Raw genomic sequence first — 22,180 nt, forward strand, 5'->3', positions numbered from 1 at the left:
TGTTTCTGAGTTCCACCCACAGCGACTCAGTCCCCTCTAAGTTGTCTACCCTCTGCACCGCGGTAATATGCTCCTTAACTAATATCACTACTCCCCCACCTTTTTTAGCCCCTCCTCTATCTCGCCTAAAACACTTATACCCCGGAATATTCAGCTGCCAGTCCTGTCCTTCTTTTAACCAAGTTTCCGTCACCGCAACCACATCCAAATTCCACATAAGCATTAAGGCCCTAAGTTCGTCTGTTTTACCCGTTACGCTCCTCGCATTGAAGCAGATGCACTCCAGACCTCCAGGCCCACTCAGGTCATCCTCCTCCAGAGTGCTCCTCTTCTTAGCTAGCCTTGCCCTGGCCCCCAGCTCAACCCCAGCCTCAGTATTTACTGACCTACTGTTTTGTTCCCCACCCCCCTGCCACACTAGTTTAAATCCTGCCGAAACACTCTAGCAAAACTCCCAGCCAGGATATTTGCTCCCTTCCAGTTAAGGTGTAACCCATCCTTTCTGTACAGTTGCCATCCTGACTTGAAGATTTCCCAGTTATCTATGAATTTAAAACCCTCCCTCTTGCACCAGTCCTTTAGCCACGCGTTCAACTGTAGAATCTCCCTGTTCCGAGCCTCACTTGCACTAGACACCGGGAGCAGTCCAGAGATTGCTACCCTGGAGGCCTTACTTTTTAGCCTAGCACCCATCTCCCTGAATTTCTCTCGTATGACCCCCCTGCTCTTCTTACCTACATCATTTTCACCAATGTGTATAATCACATCTGTTTGACTACCTTCCTTTTTAAATATGCTTCCTACCCTCTCGGAGACATCCAGTACCCCGGCACCAGGGAGGCAGACTACCATCCTGGATTCTCGTTCACTCCCACAGAACCGCCTGTCCGTGCCTCTAACCATTGCGTCCCCCACAACTATCGCTCTCCTAAACCCCTTCTTTCCCTTCCGGACCCCTGAGCCTGTCTCCGTGGAGGCGATCTGGTCCTCGTGGCTTACCCCTGGAGAGTCATCCCCCTCCACAGAATCCAAAACAATATACCTATTTTGGAGGGGGACAACCACAGGGGATCCCTCCACAGACTGCTCACTCCCTTCCCTTCTCCCATCTGTTGCCCATCCCTTTCTTTGATGGGAGACTGCCACTAGGGTACTTTCTGGCACGTCACCCTTCTGACTATTACCCCTCCTAACTGTGACCCACGTGTCTTCCTTCCGAGACCCTGGTGTCACTACCTGACTATAACTTTTATCTATTAATCTCTCATTTTCCCTAACTAAACTGAGTTCATCGAGCCTCAGCTCCAGCTCCCTTACACGATCCTTCAGGAGTCGCAGTTCCACGCATCTGGCACAGATATGGACTTCCGGGAGGCAAGTTGTCTCCAGGAACTCCCACATCCCACACCGAATGCGGTATACTGGCCTCCCACTCATACCAGTCATAGCTTTTGGGAGATGAAACAAAAAAGGGGGTGTAACAGAAGAAAAACAAACAACTGACCTTCTACTGGTCCAGGTTTCCTTTCAGCGAGGACCACCTCTCCAGGTAGGCATGAAAATCTCGCCCCGAGTTGAGTAACGTCCCACCGAGTGACGGGACAGTCCCCTCTATCATTGTCAATCAGCATAGAATCCCTTCAGTGCAGAAGGCAATTCGGCCCATCGAGCCTGCACCGACTGACAGAGTATCTTACCCAGGCCCTCCCCACACCCTATCCCCACAACCCCACACACCTAACATGGCCAATCCCCCTAACCTGCACACCTTTGGACACTCGGGGGCAATTTAGCACGGCCAATCCACCGAACAGTCCCCATTCAAGAGGCGGCTGGATAGAGCTCTCAGGAATGGGATCAAAGGCTACCGGGAGAAAGCAGGATTAGGCTATCGAGTTGGACGATCAGCTGTGATGGCGATGAATGGGGGAGCAGGCTCGAAGGGCCGAATGGCCTCCTCCAGGTCCAATCTTCTCTGAGGCGAGATATTCCTCTGAATGGTTAGGCATCACTGTCTCAGAGGGGAGGTCAACCTCCGCTTCAGAACACTTTCTTTCTGGAATCTTCTTTCCCCGAGCCACACTTGCCGACAGAATAGAAAGGAATAGCCGTCTCTGACCATTCATTTATTTGCACCATCCATTCATACACACAAAAAAAAGTAAACATTACATTTTTAAAAATAACTACCTGCAAAAAAAAAAACTGCTGGCTTTTTTACCTCAACCAGAATTTTGTACAGAAAAAGACAAAGAAAATAAAATATACAATTCACATTGAGGTGTTTGGGATCTGGTGGCAGCCCCTGCAGCCTGGAGAGAGATCCCCAAATCCCTGGTTCGCCTTCCCCCGCCCCACCACCCACCCCGGCGGGCACCCCTCCACCCTGGTTCGCACCTCCCCCACACTCACCCAACTCGGTTCGCACCCCTCCACCCTCGTTCATGCCCTCCCGCTCACACGTCTCCACTCCCCTCGGTTCAAATCCCACTGCCCCCCCCCCCCGGTGCCAACTTGCAGACTTCCATCAGAGATGCAACTGCACAAACGTCAAGAACATTTAAACCAACACAGCGGTGGCAAGAGATCAGAAGGGTTAGTGTTGGAGGCGGCGGGGGTTCCTGTGTTACTCAGGGTTGGAGGGGGAAGGGGGGGGACCCTGTGTGTCACTCGGGGTTGGAAGGGGAACGGGGACCCTGTGTGTCACTCGGGGCTGGAGGGGGAACGGGACCCTGTGTCACTCGGGGCTGGAAGGGGAACGGGGACCCTGTGTCACTCGGGGCTGGAGGGGGAACGGGGGACCCTGTGTCACTCGGGGTTGGGGGAAAGGGGGGGTCCCTGTGTCACTCGGGGCTGGGGGAAAGGGGGGGTCCCTGTGTCACTCAGGGTTGGGGGAAAGGGGGGACCCTGTGTCACTCGGGGCTGGAGGGGGAACGGGGGACCCTGCGTCACTCGGGGCTGGAGGGGGAACGGGGGACCCTGCGTCACTCGGGGCTGGAAGGGGAACGGGGGACCCTGTGTCACTCGGGGCTGGAAGGGGAACGGGGGACCCTGCGTCACTCGGGGCTGGAAGGGGAACGGGGGACCCTGTGTCACTCAGGGCTGGGGGAAAGGGGGGACCCTGTGTCACTCAGGGCTGGAGGGGGTGGAATGGGGAGGGGGAGAATGGGACGGAAAAAGAAACACAAGTCAGCAGGGGGCGGAGGTCAGCCCGGGCAGACCGGGAGGGGGGGGGGGGGGGCGGAGGCAGAGATCGGCCCGGGCAGAGTGGGTGGGTGGGACCACTTGCATCTCTTGGCTGTGTGAACTCTGGGTGGGAAATAACTTGTGCTTGGCAATCGGGGGAGGGGGCAAGATCCGAGCGTAGAGGCACCCCCCCCACTCAGGGTCGGGGGGGGGTGGTCCTCCCTGAGGAGAGGGGTGGGTTGGGTGTCTCCCCTAAGCAAAGGGGGGAGGCCATTGGGTACACGCTCCATCTGCGGCTGGGTGGTGAGTTAGGACGGGAGGTCCCTCTCTGCACTCCCTGTCGCAGCCCCCAGCACAGGCCGACGACACTCAGTGGCCTCTGGCACGTGGAGACCCTCTGGAACCACCCCACCTTCCCGCTCCCGCCCTCAACATCTCCTACAGACTGACCGCCCCCATTCCCTCTCTCTCTCTCTTCCCCCCCGGCCCCCCCCGCAACCAGAATAAATAATAGGGAGGGAACGTCGAGGAAACCACAAATCGGGACTGCGAACCGCACGCAAAGATCCACGTTTCTCCCGGAGTCCCGGCGACGCTGTCCCACGGGGAGCATCGCAAGCACCAAAAATACCTCTCGCAGGCACGGCTCTGTCCCCGGGGCTACGTCTTCCTGATCCGGGGGGGGCGGGGACGATGTCTGATGGCTTTTTTGGGGGGGGGGGGGGGGGGGAGGGGGGAGAAGTGGCAGGAAAACAGAAATGGGTCCCTGGGCGTCGCTATGTACAACAGTTCACGTCCCCGCAGCTCCTCAGCTGTGTGGGTAATATTGACTGTAGTTCCATGGGTTCTGATAACCATATGTTCCGTAAGGCTGCGGAGAGAGGGAGGGAGGGGGACGGAGAGAGAGAGAGAGAGAGACGGGAAATCAGTGAGGAGCCATGCCTGGAACCACCCGCCTCCCCCCGCCCCAATCGACCCATTAATCCCCATCGGGTGATATCCCCGTTCAAGCCAGGAAGCTGTGGGTTCGAGCCCCACTCCCGGACTCGACCGGCTGACCGCGGGGAACTCTCTGAATAACGTCCCCGTGCGGCTGCAGACCGACCGGGTATTTGCGGAGATCAGGTTGCCGGTGGAGGGGGAAGGGTAGGATCATAAAAGCGCAGAAAGAGGCCATTCGGCCCATCGAGTCTGCACCGACCACAATCCCACCCAGGCCCCATACATTTACCCTAGCTCGTCCCCCTGACATTAAGGGGCAATTTAGTACATAGAACAGTACAGCACAGAAGGCCCTTCGGCCCACGATGTTGTGCCGAGCTTTATCTGAAACCAAGATCAAGCTATCCCACTCCCTATCAGCCTGGTGTGCTCCATGTGCCTATCCAATAACCGCTTAAATGTTCCTGAAGTGTCTGACTCCACTATCACTGCAGGCAGTCCATTCCACACCCCAACCACTCTCTGCGTAAAGAACCTACCTCTGATATCCCTCCTATATCTCCCACCACGAACCCTATAGTTATTCCCCCTTGTAATAGCTCCATCCACCCGAGGAAATAGTCTTTGAACGTTCACTCTATCTATCCCCTTCATCATTTTATAAACCTCTTTTAAGTCTCCCCTCAGCCTCCTCCGCTCCAGAGAGAACAGCCCTAGCTCCCTCAACCTTTCCTCATAAGACCTACCCTCCAAACCAGGCAGCATCCTGGTAAATCACCTCTGCACTCTTTCCAGCGCTTCCACATCCTTCTTATAGTGAGGTGACCAGAACTGCACACAATATTCCAAATGTGGTCTCACCAAGGTCCTGCACAGTTGCAGCATAACCCCACGGCTCTTAAAACTCCAACCTCCTGTTAATAAAAGCCAACACACTATAGGCCTTCTTCACAGCTCTATCCACTTGAGTGGCAACCTTTAGAGATCTGTGGATATGGACCCCAAGATCTCTCTGTTCCTCCACTGTCTTCAGAACCCTACCTTTGACCCTGTAATCCACATTTAAATTAGTCCTACCAAAATGAATCACCTCACATTTATCAGGGTTAAACTCCATTTGCCATTTTTCAGCCCAGCTTTGCATCCTATCTATGTCTCTTTGCAGCCTACAACAGCCCTCCACCTCATCCACTGCTCCACCAATCTTGGTGTCATCAGCAAATTTACTGATCCACCCTGCAGCCCCCTCCTCTAAGTCATTAATAAAAATCACAAAGAGCAGAGGACCAAGCACTGATCCCTGTGGCACTCTGCTAGCAACCTGCCTCCAGTCCGAAAATGTTCCATCCACCACCACACTGTCTTCGATCAGATAGCCAGTTACCTATCCAATCGGCCAACTTTCCCTCTATCCCACACCTCCTCACTTTCATCATAAGCCGACCATGGGGGACCTTATCAAACGCCTTACTAAAATCCATGTATATGACATCAACTGCCCTACCTTCATCAACACACTTAGTTACCTCCTCAAAAAATTCAATCAAATTTGTGAGGCACGACTTGCCCTTCACGAATCCGTGCTGACTATCTCGGATTAATCCGCATCTTTCTAAATGGTCGTAAATCCCATCCCTAAGGACCTTTTCCATCAATTTACTAACCACCGAAGTAAGACTAACCGGTATGGCCAATCCACCTAACCTGCACATCTTTGAACTGTGGGAGGAAACCGGAGCTCCCGGAGGAAACCCATGCGACACGGGGGTGGGGGGGGAACGTGCAAACTCCACACAGACAGTGACCCGAGGCTGCAATCGAACCCGGGTCCCTGGCGCTGTGAGGCAGCAGTGCCAACCACCGTGCCGTCCCGTTGTCGAGGGTAGTGCTACAAGGCGGAGGGGCTGATCTGTTCCGAGTAGAAGGACTGTTCAGGAGCAGAAGCCACTCGGAAAAGGATTTGGAATTCGTTGGCACGCACTCGAGGGGTCTCAGGTGATTGCTAAAATTACTGAAGGCAAAGTTTTAAAGTTTATTTATTCGCGTCACAAGTCGGCTTTCATTAACACTGCAATGAAGTTACTGAACTTGCCACACTCCGACGCCTGTTCGGGTTACACTGAGGGAGAATTTAGCACCTTAACCAGCACGTCTTTCGGACTGTGGGAGGAAACCGGAGCACCCGGAGGAAACCCACGCAGACACGGGGAGAACATGCAGACTCCACACAGACAGTGACCCAAGCCGGGAATCGAACCCGGGTCCCTGGTGCTGTGAGGCAGCGGCGCTAACCCGCTGTGCCACCGTGAGTTTTGGGGCTTTTGAAGCTGTGAGCTTGTTATTTTGAGAGGATGGAGGTAAGGGATTTGTTTTTGGGGGGGTGGTGGGAGTTAGGGGGCAGTACGGGGTGACATACCTGATACCACGCACTGTAGTTGTACGCTGCTTGGCTGCTGGTTAGGTCTCCGCTGACCAGGGCGGTGGAGTTGGTGGTGGTGGTGGAAGCTGTGCTCGCTGCGCTGGCTGTAGAGGAATCGTCCAGTCTCGCTTTCTTGTCGTCTGGTTCCTCAGTGCTGTAAAGAGCAGGGTTACCGTGTCAATGAGGAGCTGGGGGTTCTCCTGGGGGAGATGGGGAACCCGGTCAATCGCGCTGGCAGCAAATCATCGCAGGCAAGGGGATTCTCACCATCCTGTACCGACCACATCCCCATCTCCCTACCCAATCCTGTTCACTGACAAATTGGGAAGAGGGAGTGCCGCACTGTGGGAGGGTCAGTGCTGAGGGAGTGCCGCACTGTGGGAGGGTCAGTGCTGAGGGAGCGCTGCACTGTGGGAGGGTCAGTGCTGAGGGAGCGCCGCACTGTGGGAGGGTCAGTGCTGAGGGAGCGCCGCACTGTGGGAGGGTCAGTGCTGAGGGAGCGCTGCACTGTGGGAGGGTCAGCGCTGAGGGAGCGCCGCACAGTGGGAGGGTCTGTGCTCAGGGAGCACCGCACTGTGGGAGGGTCAGTGCTGAGGGAGTGCCGCACTGTGCGAGGGTCAGTGCTGAGGGAGCACCGCACTGTGCGAGGGTCAGTGCTGAGGGAGCACCGCACTGTGCGAGGGTCAGTGCTGAGGGAGCGCCGCACTGTGCGAGGGTCAGTGCTGAGGGAGCGCCGCACTGTGCGAGGGTCAGTGCTGAGGGAGCGCCGCACTGTCGGAGAGTCAGTGCTGAGGGAGCGCCGCACTGTGGGAGGGTCAGTGCTGAGGGAGCGCCGCACTGTGGGAGGGTCAGCGCTGAGGGAGCGCCGCACTGTGGGAGGGTCAGTGCTGAGGGAGCGCCGCACTGTGGGAGGGTCAGTGCTGAGGGAGCGCCGCACTGTGGGAGGGTCAGCGCTGAGGGAGCGCCGCACTGTGGGAGGGTCAGCGCTGAGGGAGCGCCGCACTGTGGGAGGGTCAGCGCTGAGGGAGCGCCACACTGTGGGAGGATCAGTGCTGAGGGAGCGCCGCACTGTGGGAGGGTCAGCGCTGAGGGAGCGCCGCACTGTGGGAGGGTCAGCGCTGAGGGAACACCACCCGGGTGGAAGGTGAGATCAGGTATTAAACCAAGGCCACGTTTGCTCTTTTCCAGTGGACAATAAAGATCCTACGACACACTTGAAAAATCACAGGGGGGTTTAGAGCCGGCACAGGCAAGATGGGCCGAATAGCGTTAGTTACGCTCCAAATATCGATGCTGTTTCCTGCCTCCTGGCCAATAGCAAAAGTCTCAGCGAATATTAAATCCAGATGCCTTGGTGAGTTATGGGGGCGGGTTGCAGTGCACAGCTGGCCGCTGCGTTTCTTAGACAGGGTATCAACTAGGAAAGGCGCTTTAGAACTCAGAGTCCTTCTGGATCAAATTGAGAGCAGCGTGTTACACCTTCCTCTCGAGGCCTCCGCAGATGTGAACATGCCAATCTCAATCAGGCCCGGGAGGGGCGGTGAAGAAACCGATTGTTGGGTTTAATGCCTAAACTCAGACAATGGGGCATCACCACACATAGAATCCCTACAGTGCAGGAGGAGGCCATTCGGCCCATCGAGTCTGCACCGGCCACAATCCCACCCAGGCCCTATCCCCATAACCCCATTCATTTACCCTAGCTAGTCCCCCTGACACTAAGGGGCAATTTAGCATGACCAATCCACCTAACCTGCACATCTTTCGGACTGTGGGAGGAAACCGGAGCACCCGGAGGAAACCCACGCAGACACTGTGGGACAATGTGCAGACTCCGCACAGACAGTGACCCGAGGCCGGAATCGAACGCGGGTCCCTGGCGCTGTGAGGCAGCAGTGCTAATCCGCTGCGCCACCGTGCCAGCCCCTGTGTAAGAGCAGTGAGGTGGGTGCTGCTCTCTCACGCTCAACTCAAAAGCAGCAGGCGCACTGGAACACCAAGTGCCCGCTCGCGGCGGGATGGCGGCGTTAAGGGCAGCGAGGAAAAGCGGGCGCACTCACCCATTCTCAGCCGCCCGCTTCTTACTGGAGTTCTGCTTGAGGAGGCGCTGGTGTTCGTCGTAGGCATGTAGTAAACTGCAGCAGGCGGCGGGGGAGAGAGAGAGAGAGAGAGAGAGAGAGAGGAGACACGTCAGACACCGGGAGACGAGTACAGATAAAACTCAGCCGGCAGAAAGCTGCGAGGGAGGGGACAGACACGCACAAAACTGTAAATACACACACTCAAAGCCCGCTTTCCTGCGCTTTAGATTCTCAAATATTCACGGTTCCTCTCTCTCCCCCTCAGACAGAGACTCCCCCCCCCCTTCCCCTCACAGAGACTCCCCCTTTCCCTCAGACACTCCCCCCCTTCCCCTCAGACACAGAGACTGCCCCCCCTTCCCCTCAGAGACTCTCCCCCCCCTCCCCTCAGACAGAGACTCCCCCACTCACCCTCAGACACCCCCCCTTCCCCTCAGACACAGACTCACCCCCCCACTTCCCCTCAGAGACTCACCCCCCCCCTCCCCCTCAGACACAGAGACTCCCTCCCCTTCCCCTCAGACAGAGACTGCCCCCCCCTTTCCCTCAGACACAGAGACTCCCCCCCCCATTCCCTCAGACACAGAGACTGCCCCCCCTTTCCCTCAGACACAGAGACTCCCCCACTCACCCTCGGACACCCCTCCTTCCCCTCAGACACAGACTCCCCCCTCCCCCTCCCCCACAGACACAGAGACACCCCCCTCCCCCTACCCCACAGACACCCCCCTCCCCCTGCTGACAGAGACACCCCCCTCCCCCCCGTAGACAGACACTGACACTCACGACTGTACGTTGCAGCCAAAATCCTCCAGGAACTCCACTCTCCGCTGGGAGAAGACTATTTTGGTCTCCAGGGGGAGGGAGCTGGCCAGCACCTGCTCAAAGCAGCCCAAGATGTTACTCTCGTTTATCCGGATGTCCCCGCTGAACTCCAACTCCAACAGGTTCAGGTACAGCTTGGTGTTCTCCTGGCGGGGCCAAAGGCACGGCACATTAGGAGGGAGACTGGGAACGGCTTCTCATGCGGGCCCACTCGACGCAAGCCCCCCCGCGTCCTCCTCCAAACGCCAGGGCTACCCGCGCCTCACACCAGCCTCGACTGAGGCGGCCTGTCCAGTAACGGAGCGGCACACTGTTCAGTTAGGGGAGCCCACCGTCTGATCACCCGGAACACGCTCGGAAAACCACCAAGATTGGAAACCCAGCGACATCAAATTTATTTTATTTATTAGTCACAAGTCAGGCTTACATTAACACTGCAATGAAGTTACTGTGAAAATCCCCCTAGTCGCCCACACTCCGGTGCCTGTTCGGGTTACACCGAGGGAGAATTTAGCACCCTAACCAGCACGTCTTTCAGACTGTGGGAGGAAACCGGAGCACCCGGAGGAAGCCGATACGATATTGAGTTTTAAGGGGCGTCTTGACAGATACATAGAATCATAGAAACCCTACAGAACAGAAGGAGGCCATTCGGCCCATCGAGTCTGCACCGACCACAATCCCACCCAGCCCTACCCCCACATATTTACCCGCTAACCCTCTAACCTACACATCCCAGGACTCTAAGGGGCAATTTTTAACCTGGCCAATCAACCTAACCCGCACATCTTTGGAGTTTGGGAGGAAACCGGAGCACCCGGAGGAAACCCACACAGACACGAGGAGAATGTGCAAACTCCACACAGACAGTGACCCCCAAGCCGGGAATCGAACCCGGGACCCTGGAGCTGTGAAGCAGCAGTGCTAACCACTGAGCTACCGTGCCGCCCTTATAGAGGGATGCGGTCCCCGGAAGGGTAGGGGGTTTTAGTTCAGTCGGGGCAGCATGGTCGGTGCGGGCTTGGAGGGGCCGAAGGGCCTGTCCCTGTGCTGTAATTTTCTTTGTTCTTTGAGGACTGGGGAACGTCACTGAGCCCTGCAATTACGCTGCGTTTCGCTGCTTTGATTCGGTCTGATGCAGTTTCCCTCTGTAGCACCCCCCCCCCACGACCCCCACTCACCTTGTCCCCCCCCCGCCGACCCCCGCTCACCTTGTCCCTCTCGACGGCCTCCAGCAGCACTTTGCGGGCCTTCACCAGGCTCTTCTGCACTTTCAGCAGCTGCCGGGCCAGCTTGATGGCGAAGAAGGAGGCCAGGGCAGTGTCGCGGTGCTGCTCGATGGCCTCGCGCAGCAGCCCCTCCGCCTGCTCCAGGTGCCCGCAGCGCCGTTCCAGGCTCACCCGCCGCAGCAGCACCATGGCCAGGCCGGGCACCACCATCTGGAAGGACTTCAGGATACGGCGGGCTTCCTCCAGGTCACCTAGGCAAAGCAACACGAGAGCAAATTCACATCAGGGGCACACTAAGGGGCAATTTAGCATGGCCAATCCACCTAACCCGCACATCTTTGGACACTAAGGGGCAATTTAGCACGGCCAATCCACCTAACCCGCATATCTTTGGACACTAAGGGGCAATTTAGCACGGCCAATCCACCTAACCTGCACATCTTTGGACACTAAGGGGCAATTTAGCATGGCCAATCCATCTAACCCACACATCTTTGGACACTAAGGGGCAATTTAGCATGGCCAATCCACCTAACCTGCACATCTTTGGACACTAAGGGGCAATTTAGCACGGCCAATCCACCTAACCTGCACATCTTTGGATACTAAGAGGCAATTTAGCATGGCCAATCCACCTAATCCGCACATCTTTGGACACTAAGGGGCAATTTAGCATGGCCAATCCACCTAACCCGCACATCTTTGGACACTAAGGGACAATTTAGCACGGCCAATCCACCTAACGTGCACATCCTTGGACACCAAGGGGCAATTTAGCATGCCGAATGCACCTAACCTGCATGCCTTTAGACTGTGGGAGGAAACCGGAGCACCCGGAGGAAACCCATGCGGACACGGGGGGAGGGGGGCGCGGCGGAGAGAGAATCCAGGTCCCTGTTGCTGTGGGGGCAGTAGCGCAGGCCCCTCGGCCACGCACGGGAGGGAGGGAGGGGGCTGGGTGCGCGTGCCCGCGATCGATTCCCCCCGCCCCCCCCCCCCCCATCTTACCTTGCTGCTCCTCAAAAGCGGCCCACAGCAGGTGCAGGGTGGGCTTCTTGGGCAGGTGGACCATGCAGGCCCGCTGGAAGACGTTACGCACCCCCTCGACGCTGTGGCTCTCCAGGTACTTGGCGTACTGCGGGCAAGAGGGAGGTCAGAGAGGGATGAGGGGCGACGGGAGGCACCAGTTCCGACGCACACGGCGCCGATTTTAAAAAATAAAAAGACATCATGGTACAGCTTATTGAGAACTGGAGGGGGCACTCACAGTGGTAACAGGCTTACACATTTCTTCAGCAATTCCTTAACTTCTTTAGTGTGATGCAACACGTGCAGATAAAACAGCAATGGAATTAAAAGATTATGTTAGAAGTCAGATCATCAAAGTAAAACGTGAAATTCTTTTTGTTCTTGTTGTTGGAACGCTTTTGCAAAAATAATAATAATAATAAAAGTAATCAACAAACACAAAAATTAAATCAAAGAAAGGAATTTATAGAGGAAACGGGAAGCCACCGCTCGGGAACGATCGGCAGGGATGCTGGGATCAGTATCCCGGCGGCGGTAGGCTTCCGAGAAGGGGGGGTTCACCTTGATCCAGAAGTCCTCGTACAGAGCACAGGCGATCATGCAACGCTCGAACAATACCAGAACCCGCTCGTTGGTGCCGCCGGATATCTCGAAGTCCAGGTAGTCCTTCCAGTTCTTCAGCTGCACCCGCTCCAGGGGCTTGACGTGGAAGTACGGCCGCTTGATCTGAGGAGAGGGCGAGACGGAAAGGGGAGAGAGGGGGGAGTAACCCGTGGGTGACAGGCCGACGGAAGGGGGTAAAGAAACCCCCCCCGAGATTATCCCCCCCCCCCCCGACCCACCCCATTTTAATCACATCGCCACTGCACCGTCTTATTAGCAGGGTAAATACGTGGGGGCTATGGGGATAGTTGGCGTTCTATGGTCCAAATGGCCTCCATCTGCGCGACAGGCATTCTATAAACTCCCTGCCTGAACCCCGCTGCCTCTCCCTCCATTTAAGTGCCCCCCCCCCCCCAAAAGCCTTCCCTCTTTTTAAGTCGCCCCACCCCTGCCTCTCCCTTCTTTTAAGTCACTCCCAACTCTCTCCCCCCCCAGCCGTCCACTCCCCCCAGCCTAATGTTTGGTCGCCACTGTTAGCGTCCACCGTTCTCCTTGAAGTAACACTGCAGGGTTATTAGCAGCCACCTGGACAGCAGAGGGGGGGCCGGCGCATCATAGGATCCCGACAGTGCAGGAGACCATTCAGCCCGTCGACTCTGCACTGACAACAATCCCACCCAGGCCCTCTCCCCATAACCCCATCTATTTTACCCTACCTAATCCCCCTGACACTAAGGGGGCAATTTAGCATGGCCAATCCACCTAACCAGCACGTCTTTCGGGACTGTGGGAGGAAACCGGAGCAAACCCACGCAGACACGGGGAGAACGTGCAGACTCCGCACGGACAGTGACCCGAGGCCGGAATCGAACCCGGGTCCCTGGCGCTGTGAGGCAGCAGTGCTAACCACAGTGCCGAGATGTGAAAGACAGCACTTCTGACAACGCAGCACCCTCGCAGTACTGGCACTAGGGGAACCCATTACGGTTACAGGCCACATTGGCAGTGATGGGGAAGGGGGAATGTATGTGTGCGCATGTGCATGTGTGTGTTAGCATGCATGTGTGTGTGTGTGAGAGCGCATGACTGTGTGTGTGTGCGTGTGCAAGTGTGTGCCTGTGTCTGTGTGTCTGTCTGCACGAGTACAAGGATTCTCTCTTTAGAGAGATGCAGGAACAGGATGGGTGAGCTACTCTTGCTCCTCACCGCCCCCGCCTGGCGAACGCCCTGCACCGCGGCCCTGCTCCTGTCCTGGCACAGCTGCTGGCAAAGCAGGTTAGACATCGGGAGAGCGGGGAGGGAGGGGGGAAGGGAGAGAGACTGGTTCCACCTTACCGCCTCCTCAAAGTTCCACCTCTTGCTGACTTCCTCCTCGTTCAGTAGGTACATCTCCTGCCGGGTGGCCACGAGGTGCGCTCGGATCTTCTCCAGCTCTGTGTCCGCCTGACACGGGAGGGACGGAGGGGTGGGGGGCATGGTGAAGAAACAAACGTCAGCACGGAAAACTGGCACTCGGTGGCACAAATTAGCACACGCACCCAATGTAAAACCCGCCTGCCTGTATCACACTCACGCCACCCCCCCCCAACACCGAGCTGTGTAACAGTCAGTGCAGCTTCCCCTGGACGTGAGCTAATGGGACAGGATCCGCCCCCCGCCCCCACCACCCCCAACCAACCAACATTCCCGTAAGGAAGTGGACGCTGTGAATTTGAGGTAACAGAGCCCCAGCCCCAGTGTCAGATCTGGCACAAGCCCGCTCATGGATGTTGCTAAGAGGAGGTGGTGGAAGCCGGCACATTGAAGAGGCGTCTGGATGGGGACATGAATGGGGAGGGGAGACAGAGAGATACTGACCGAGTAAGGGCAGAAGGGTTTTTTTAAAAAAAGTTCCCTCCCTCAGGCAAACACACACACACTCCCTCCCTCAGGCAAACACACACACACTCCCTCCCTCAGGCAAACACACACACACCTTCCCTCCCTCAGGCAAACACACACACCCTCCCTCCCTCAGGCAAACACACACACCCTCCCTCCCGCAAACACACACACACTCCCTCCCTCAGGCAAACACACACACGCGCGCACACACACACCCTCCCTCAGGCAAACACACACACACCCTCCCTCCCTCCCTCAGGCAAACACACACACACCCTCCCTCCCTCCCTCAGGCAAACACACACACACCCTCCCTCCCTCCCTCAGGCAAACACACACACACCCTCCCTCCCTCAGGCACACACACACACACCCTCCCTCCCTCAGGCAAACACACACACACACACACACTCCCTCAGGCAAACACACACACACCCTCCCTCCCTCAGGCACACACACCCTCCCTCCCTCAGGCAAACACACACACACCCTCCCTCAGGCAAACACACACACACACCCTCCCTCCCTCAGGCACACACACACCCTCCCTCCCTCAGGCACACACACACCCTCCCTCCCTCAGGCACACACACACCCTCCCTCCCTCAGGCACACACACACCCTCCCTCCCTCAGGCACACACACACCCTCCCTCCCTCAGGCACACACACACCCTCCCTCCCTCAGGCACACACACACCCTCCCTCCCTCAGGCACACACACACCCTCCCTCCCTCAGGCACACACACACCCTCCCTCCCTCAGGCACACACACACCCTCCCTCCCTCAGGCACACACACACCCTCCCTCCCTCAGGCACACACACACCCTCCCTCCCTCAGGCGCACACACACCCTCCCTCCCTCAGGCGCACACACACCCTCCCTCCCTCAGGCACACACACACCCTCCCTCCCTCAGGCGCACACACACCCTCCCTCCCTCAGGCGCACACACACCCTCCCTCCCTCAGGCACACACACACCCTCCCTCTCTCAGGCAAACACACACACACCCTCCCTCCGGCGCATGCACGCGCGCGCACGCACAGCAACTCTGTTCCTGAGGACTCGGTTCCCAAGGACTTGCAAACAATCCCTGGATGTCAGCTTGTGGGATTGGCCTCTGTCCGATCGGTCAATAAAAATAAAAATCAGGCTGCCTCCGGACAGGAAGAGACAAAGTCAGGCAAATAACTCGCCAAGGTGGGAAAAGTATAAAAGGGGGGGCCACCTTCTCCTCATCGGTGGTCCCCACGCCGGGGGGAGGGTCATCCCCGGGCGGACCCTCGTCACATTCCGCCTCTGCCGCTGTCAGGCTGGTGACGACCTCGGATCTCAGCCTGAGGAACTCATCGGTGGACAGGATGTCCTTCGGGGAGTAGCTCTGCACATGCTCCTTAAACCTGTGTGACAGAGAGAGAGAGAGCCAGGGTTAGGACGCAGCTCTGGGTGAAACTGTCCACCGGGGAGGGGGCTTCCCACTCTCACACCACAACCCGTCTCTTCCCCCCTCTCTGTTCACCAACCTACACTAGCTCCCGGGTGGAAAGGCAAGGCAGTGGTTAGCGCTGCTGCCTCAGAGCCAGGCTGGGCTACTGGTGTCATACAACACAATCCCTACGGTGCAGAGAGCGGCTATTCGGCCCATCAAGACTCTCCCGACAGCAATCCCACCCAGGCCCCAGCCCCGTAACCCCACATATTTACCCTGCTAATCTCCCTGACACTAAGGGGCAATTTAGCATGGCCAATCCCCCTAACCTGCACATCTTTGGATACTAAAGGGCAATTTAGCATGGCCAGTCCACCCAACTTGTGGAAAAGATTGAAAGGGTGCAGAGGAGATTTACAAGGATGTTGCCTGGATTGAGTGGCATGCCTTATGAGGATAGGCTGAGGGAGCTCGGTCTTTTCTCCTTGGAGAGACGTAGGATGAGAGGAGACCTAATAGAGGTGTATAAGATGTTGAGAGGCATAGATCGGGTGGACTCTCAGAGGCTTTTTCCGAGGGTGGAAATGGCTGCTACGAGAGGACACAGGTTTACAAAGAACAAAGAACAGTACAGCACAGGAAACAGGCCCTTCGGCCCTCCAAGCCTGTGTCGCTCCTTGGTCCAACTAGACCAATCGTTTGTATCCCTCCATTCCCAGGCTGCTCATGTGACTATCCAGGTAAGTCTTAAACGATGTCAGCGTGTCTGCCTCCACCACCCTACTTGGCAGCACATTCCAGGCCCCCACCACCCTCTGTGTAAAAAACATCCCTCTAATATCTGAGTTATACTTCGCCCCTCTCACCTTGAGCCCGTGACCCCTCGTGAACGTCACTTCTGATCTGGGAAAAAGCTTCCCACCGTTCACCCTATCTATCCCCTTCATAATCTTGTACACCTCTATTAGATCTCCCCTCATTCTCCGTCTTTCCAGGGAGAACAACCCCAGTTTACCCAATCTCTCCTCATAGCTAAGACCCTCCATACCAGGCAACATCCTGGTAAACCTTCTCTGCACTCTCTCTAACGCCTCCACATCCTTCTGGTAGTGCGGCGACCAGAACTGGACGCAGTACTCCAAATGCGGCCTAACCAGTGTTCTATACAGCTGCAACATCAGACTCCAGCTTTTATACTCTATACCCCGTCCTATAAAGGCAAGCATACCATATGCCTTCTTCACCACCTTCTCCACCTGTGTTGCCACCTTCAAGGATTTGTGGACTTGCACACCTAGGTCCCTCTGCGTTTCTATACTCCTGATGACTCTGCCATTTATTGTATAACTCCTCCCTACATTATTTCTTCCAAAATGCATCACTTCGCATTTATCCGGATTAAACTCCATCTGCCACCTCTCCGCCCAATTTTCCAGCCTATCTATATCCTGCTGTATTGCCCGACAATGCTCTTCGCTATCCGCAAGTCCAGCCATCTTCGTGTCATCCGCAAACTTGCTGATTACACCAGTTACACCTTCTTCCAAATCATTTATATATATCACAAATAGCAGAGGTCCCAGTTTAAGGTGCTGGGGGGGTAGGTACAGGGGAGATGTTAGGGGGAAGTTTTTCACACAGAGGGTGGTGGGCAAGTGGAATCGGCTGCCGTCACTGGTGGTGGAGGCAAACTCAATCGGGTCTTTTAAGAAACTCCTGGATGAGTACACGGGACTGAATAGGATGGAGGGCTATAGGTAGGCCTAAAAGGTAGGGATATGTTCGGCACAACTTGTGGGGCCGAAGGGCCTGTTTTGTGCTGTAGTTTTCTATGTTTCTAACCTGCACATCTTTGGACACTAAGGGACAATTTAGCATGGCCAATCCCCCTAACCTGCACATCTTTGGACATTAAGGGGCAATTTAGCATGGCCAATCCCCCTATCCTGCACATCTTTGGACACTAAGGGGGCAATTTAGCATGGCCAATCCCCCTAACCTGCACATCTTTGGACACTAAGGGGCAATTTAGCATGGCCAATCCCCCTAACCTGCACATCTTTGGACATTAAGGGGCAATTTAGCATGGCCAATCCCCCTATCCTGCACATCTTTGGACACTAAGGGGGCAATTTAGCATGGCCAATCCCCCTAACCTGCACATCTTTGGACTGTGGGAGGAAACCAGACCCGGAGGAAACCCACGCAGACACGCTGCGAAGTACAGAATGGAACTGCGGAGTTAACGCTTCCAAAAAAATCTCCCAACGGCTTCTGGCAGCCGCCGGGAGATTTGGCAGCGAGTCTGGCAAATCCCCCTTGGTAAGGTCATCTGCCCGAATGGGAGGAGGCTCGCCCGGGTCGCAGAAACGCCGGCGTGGGTCCGTTGGACAGAAGGGGCCAGTTTCTGTCCTGCGAACACTTTCTGTCACGCCACGCACTAGATAACGCCGCTTTGACTCTCCTCTGAAGAGAATCGTTAGCCACTCGCAGCTGTAAGCGACCACGTCGACACAACCTTAGCACTTAACCCCCCCCCCCCCCGCTCCCTCCTTCACTCACTTCTCAAAGTGGTGACTGTACAGCTGCGTGGGTATCGACAGCACTCGGTCGTAAATGGCAGTCACAGCCTTCAGCTGCCCTTGCTCCTTCTCCCAGTTGATGTACAGGTCCCAGAGTCGGTCCGACCGGAAATCAGTGCCGGCGGCAGCCAAAGCCATCTCAAACACACTGCAAAACAAAATAGAAAACCAGAACCACTCATCAGGCCGGAACCCACTGGCCAGACTTCAACAGGCAAGAGCTGGACAGGCTAGAAAGAGAGAGAGAGAGAGAGAGAGAGAGAGTGCCCCCAATAAAGACCAGTCTCCATCAGGGGAATTGTATAAACCTTGTGTAAAGGGAAAAAAATACAAGGAGAGCACACTTTAAAATGGCTGCTTGGCACATAAAGAGTTAACTGGGAAAGGAGCCAAAAAGCAGACACCGGCTCCCACTTATCAGAAATCACTTTAAATCAAAACCTAACAGACAAACCATTCCCAAATCACAGACAGTGACTCATAGCAAACAAACACCTCAGGAAGCCAAGCCGAGGGTCGAGACATCTTTTAAGATAAGGAAAACCCGAAACAAAGAGGATAGATTAGCCTTGGGGAGAGCGGGAAAATATGAATGCGAGGCAACCAATTAACACCTGAATGAGCCGAAACTAACCATTGATAGATACAGACATGAGGAAATGTACCCATTCATAAGAACAACACTATGTTAAATGTCTATATCTGTTTGTACCTGCCTAAACGATGTGATAATGTTCGAATCACCGGTTTACCCATTGTGTAAAGGGTATAAAAATGGACCGCTCCAGACATTCTAGTGAGAAAAGGTGTTCTACGAACTTGTGCCTTATCTCCCGGAGCTCCGTTAAATAAATCGTATTTTCTGAATCTCGAAGTCTGACTACTAGTGGATTTTTCCCACAACACCTCGTCTCTACCGCCCACGCAATATGGCCCTCTGCACCAGTTCACACAGACGCAACTCCGTGGCCCTCAAAGACAAGAAACATAAGCAGTGGTTAGCACCGCTGCCTCACAGCGCCAGGAACCCGGGTTTGATTCCCGGCTCGGGTCACTGTCTGTGTGGAGTTTGCACATTCTCCCCGTGTCTGCGTGGGTTTCCTCCGGGTGCTCCGGTTTCCTCCCACAGTCCGAAAGACGTGGAGTTTGGCAACTAGGCGATTTTCACAGTAACTTCAGCGCAGTGTTAATGTAAGCCTATTTGTGACAGTAATAAATAAACTTTAAACCAGGCAAGGCATTGCAGCCATTGAAAGGAAACAAAAGGCCTACACAAGTGAGGCTTTTAGATGGACCGAATTATTTTTGTTACACATCGAAACTAGAAGCAGGAGGAGGCCATTCGGCCCCTCCAATCTGCTCCGCCGTTCATTTTGAACATGGCTAATCATCCAATTCAATCTCCTGATCTCCCCCTTCCCCCCCACCCCCATATCCCTCGATCCCTTTAGCCCCAAGAACGATATCTAATTTCGTCTCGAAATCACACAACGTTTTGGCCTCAACTACTTTCTGTGGGAGTGAATCCCACCACTCTCTGGGTGAAGAAATTTCTCCTCACCTCAGTCCTAAAAGGTTTACCCCCTTATCCTCAAACTCTGACCCCCACCATCGGGAAAGATTGCGCCCCAGTGAAAGCTTCCAAATGGGGTGGGCCGGTGAAACCCTCACCGTGACACAGGGTCTCATGTCCCAGGAGAGCACGGTGATTAAAGAACACCACACCCCGGCGCAAAGACAGGGTATCAGCAGCGGAGGTTAGCAAATCAAATGGTATAACTGGGATAACAGCCCCATTTCTGTAGAGGGAGGGAGGGAGATGGTGAGTAGGTTGGAATTGTAACACCACAGGATGCCGTTCAGCCCATCATGTTGGTGCTATCTCTCTGCAAGAGACACCCATAGTCCCAAATCATTCCCCCTCCTGTAGCCCCACATTTGCTCTGGCTTCTGATGTTGATTCGATTCCCTTCTGAAAACCCCCGATCAAATGGGTGTAAATTGGGAGAGGGGAGTGTGCAGAGGGACCTGGGTGTCCTTGTGCACCAGTCGCTGAAGGTAAGCATGCAGGTGCAGCAGGCGGTAAAGGCGGCAAATGGTATGTTGGCCTTCATTGCGAGAGGTTTCGAGTACAGGGGTGAGGGATGTGTTGTTGCAACTATACAGGGCCTTGGTGAGGCCACACCTAGAGTATGGTGTGCAGTTTTGGTCTCCTTTTCTGAGGAAGGATGTTCTTGCTCTCGAGGGAGTTGCAGCGAAGGTTTACCAGGCTGATTCTGGGGACTGATGTACGAGGAAAGATTGACTAGATTAGGATTGTTTTGGCTGGAGTTCAGACGAATGAGGGGGAGAATCTCAGAGACTTATAAAATTCTAACAGGACTAGACAGGGGAGATGCAGGGAGGATGTTCCTGATGGTGGGGGCAGTCCAGAACCAGGGGGTCACAGTCTGAGGATTCGGGGTAGACCATTTAGGACGGGGGTGAGACAACATTTCTTCACCCAGTGAGCCTGTGGAATTCATTCCCACAGGAAGTAGTTGATGCCAAAACATTGAATGTATTCAAGAGGCGGCTGGATATAGCACTTGGGGGCGAACGGGATGATGGGGAGACAGCAGGATTAGGCTATTCAGTTGAACGGTTAGCCATGATGGTGATGAATGGCGGAGCAGGCTCGAAGGGCCGAATGGCCTCCTCCTGTCTTTCTGTGTTTCGAATCCTCCACCACCACACTCAGGCAGTGCATTCCAGATCGTTGCGTGAAAAACTTTCTCCTCACGCCGCCGTGGTTTCTTTGCCTAATCGCCTTAAATCTGCGCGCACGACGGCCCGGGAACTGGTGACTTAACCGGGGTTCCTGAAACTTGTGCACTCTCAGGGATCAGTGCTGGGACCTTTGCTGTTTGTAATATATATATATATATAAAAATATGATTTGGAGGAAAATGTAACTGGTTTGATTAGCAAGTTTCCGGACGACACAAAGGTTGGTGGATTTGCGGATAGCGATGAGGACCATCAGAGGATACAGCAGGATATAGATCAGTTGGAGACTTGGACGGAGAGATGGCAGATGGAGTTTAATCCGGACAAATGTGAGGTAATGCATTTTGGAAGGTCTAATACAGATAGGAAATATACAGTAAATGGCAGAACCCTTAAGAGTATTGGTAGGCAGAGGGCTCTGGGTGTACAGTTACACAGGTCACTGAAAGTGGCAATGCAGGTGGAGAAGGTCGTCAAGAAGGCATATGGCATGCTTGCCTTCATCGGCCGGGGCATTGAGTTTAAAAATTGGCAAGTCATGTTGCAGCTTTATAGAACCTTAGTTGGGCCGCACTTGGAATATAGTGTTCAATTCTGGTCGCCACACTACCAGAAGGATGTGGAAGCTTTGGAGAGGGTACAGAAAAGATTTACCAGGATGTTGCCAGGTATGGAGGGCATTAGCTATGAGGAGAGATTGGAGAAACTTGGTTTGTTCTCACTGGAACGACGGAGGTTGAGGGGCGACCAGATAAAAGTCTACAAGATTATGAGGCATGGACAGAATGGATAGTCAGAAGTTTTTTCCCAGGGTGGAAGAATCAATTACTAGGGGGGCACAGGTTTAAGGTGCGAGGGGCAAGGTTTAAAGGAGATGTACGAGGTAGATTTTATTTTACACAGAGAGTAGTGGGTGCTTGGAACTCGTTGCCGGGGGAGGTAGTGGAAACGGATACGGTAGTGAGTTTTAAGGGGCGTCTTGAATAGGATGGGAATAGAGGGATATGGTCTCCGGAAGGGTAGGGGGTTTTAGTTCAGTCGGGCAGCATGGTCGGTGCAGGCTTGGAGGGCCGAAGGGCCTGTTCTTGTGCTGTAATTTTCTTTGTTCTTTGTTTTCACAATAAGCCCCACCGCACCCCACCCCAATCTCCGCTCCAGGGAACAGGACTGTACAACACCAACTTGGATTCAAGAACC

The 22,180-nt window shown here is 54.9% G+C and overlaps 1 protein-coding gene across 3 annotated transcripts in view; it reads right to left on the minus strand.

Annotated features, from left to right (window-relative positions):
- Nucleotides 1-2,113: 2,113 nt before the first annotated feature.
- The window catches only part of LOC144489601 (pre-mRNA-processing factor 39-like), a 29,381-nt gene continuing 9,314 nt past the window's right edge, over nucleotides 2,114-22,180 (minus strand). For 2 of the 3 annotated variants that reach the window (XM_078207466.1, XM_078207464.1), the window contains 10 exons: nucleotides 18,195-18,362; nucleotides 15,432-15,603; nucleotides 13,650-13,757; nucleotides 12,273-12,437; nucleotides 11,691-11,817; nucleotides 10,665-10,933; nucleotides 9,415-9,599; nucleotides 8,608-8,682; nucleotides 6,545-6,701; nucleotides 2,114-4,057 (listed from right to left, as the gene is read on the minus strand). In XM_078207466.1, coding sequence (XP_078063592.1) covers nucleotides 3,995-4,057; nucleotides 6,545-6,701; nucleotides 8,608-8,682; nucleotides 9,415-9,599; nucleotides 10,665-10,933; nucleotides 11,691-11,817; nucleotides 12,273-12,437; nucleotides 13,650-13,757; nucleotides 15,432-15,603; nucleotides 18,195-18,362 — 1,489 coding nt within the window. In that variant the 3' untranslated portion in view covers nucleotides 2,114-3,994. The remainder of the gene's footprint in view (nucleotides 4,058-6,544; nucleotides 6,702-8,607; nucleotides 8,683-9,414; nucleotides 9,600-10,664; nucleotides 10,934-11,690; nucleotides 11,818-12,272; nucleotides 12,438-13,649; nucleotides 13,758-15,431; nucleotides 15,604-18,194; nucleotides 18,363-22,180) is intronic. The other variant, XR_013496992.1, reaches the window with a different exon arrangement.

Source organism: Mustelus asterias, unplaced genomic scaffold (genome assembly GCF_964213995.1).
Source record: "Mustelus asterias unplaced genomic scaffold, sMusAst1.hap1.1 HAP1_SCAFFOLD_2344, whole genome shotgun sequence".
Lineage (NCBI taxonomy): Eukaryota > Metazoa > Chordata > Chondrichthyes > Carcharhiniformes > Triakidae > Mustelus > Mustelus asterias.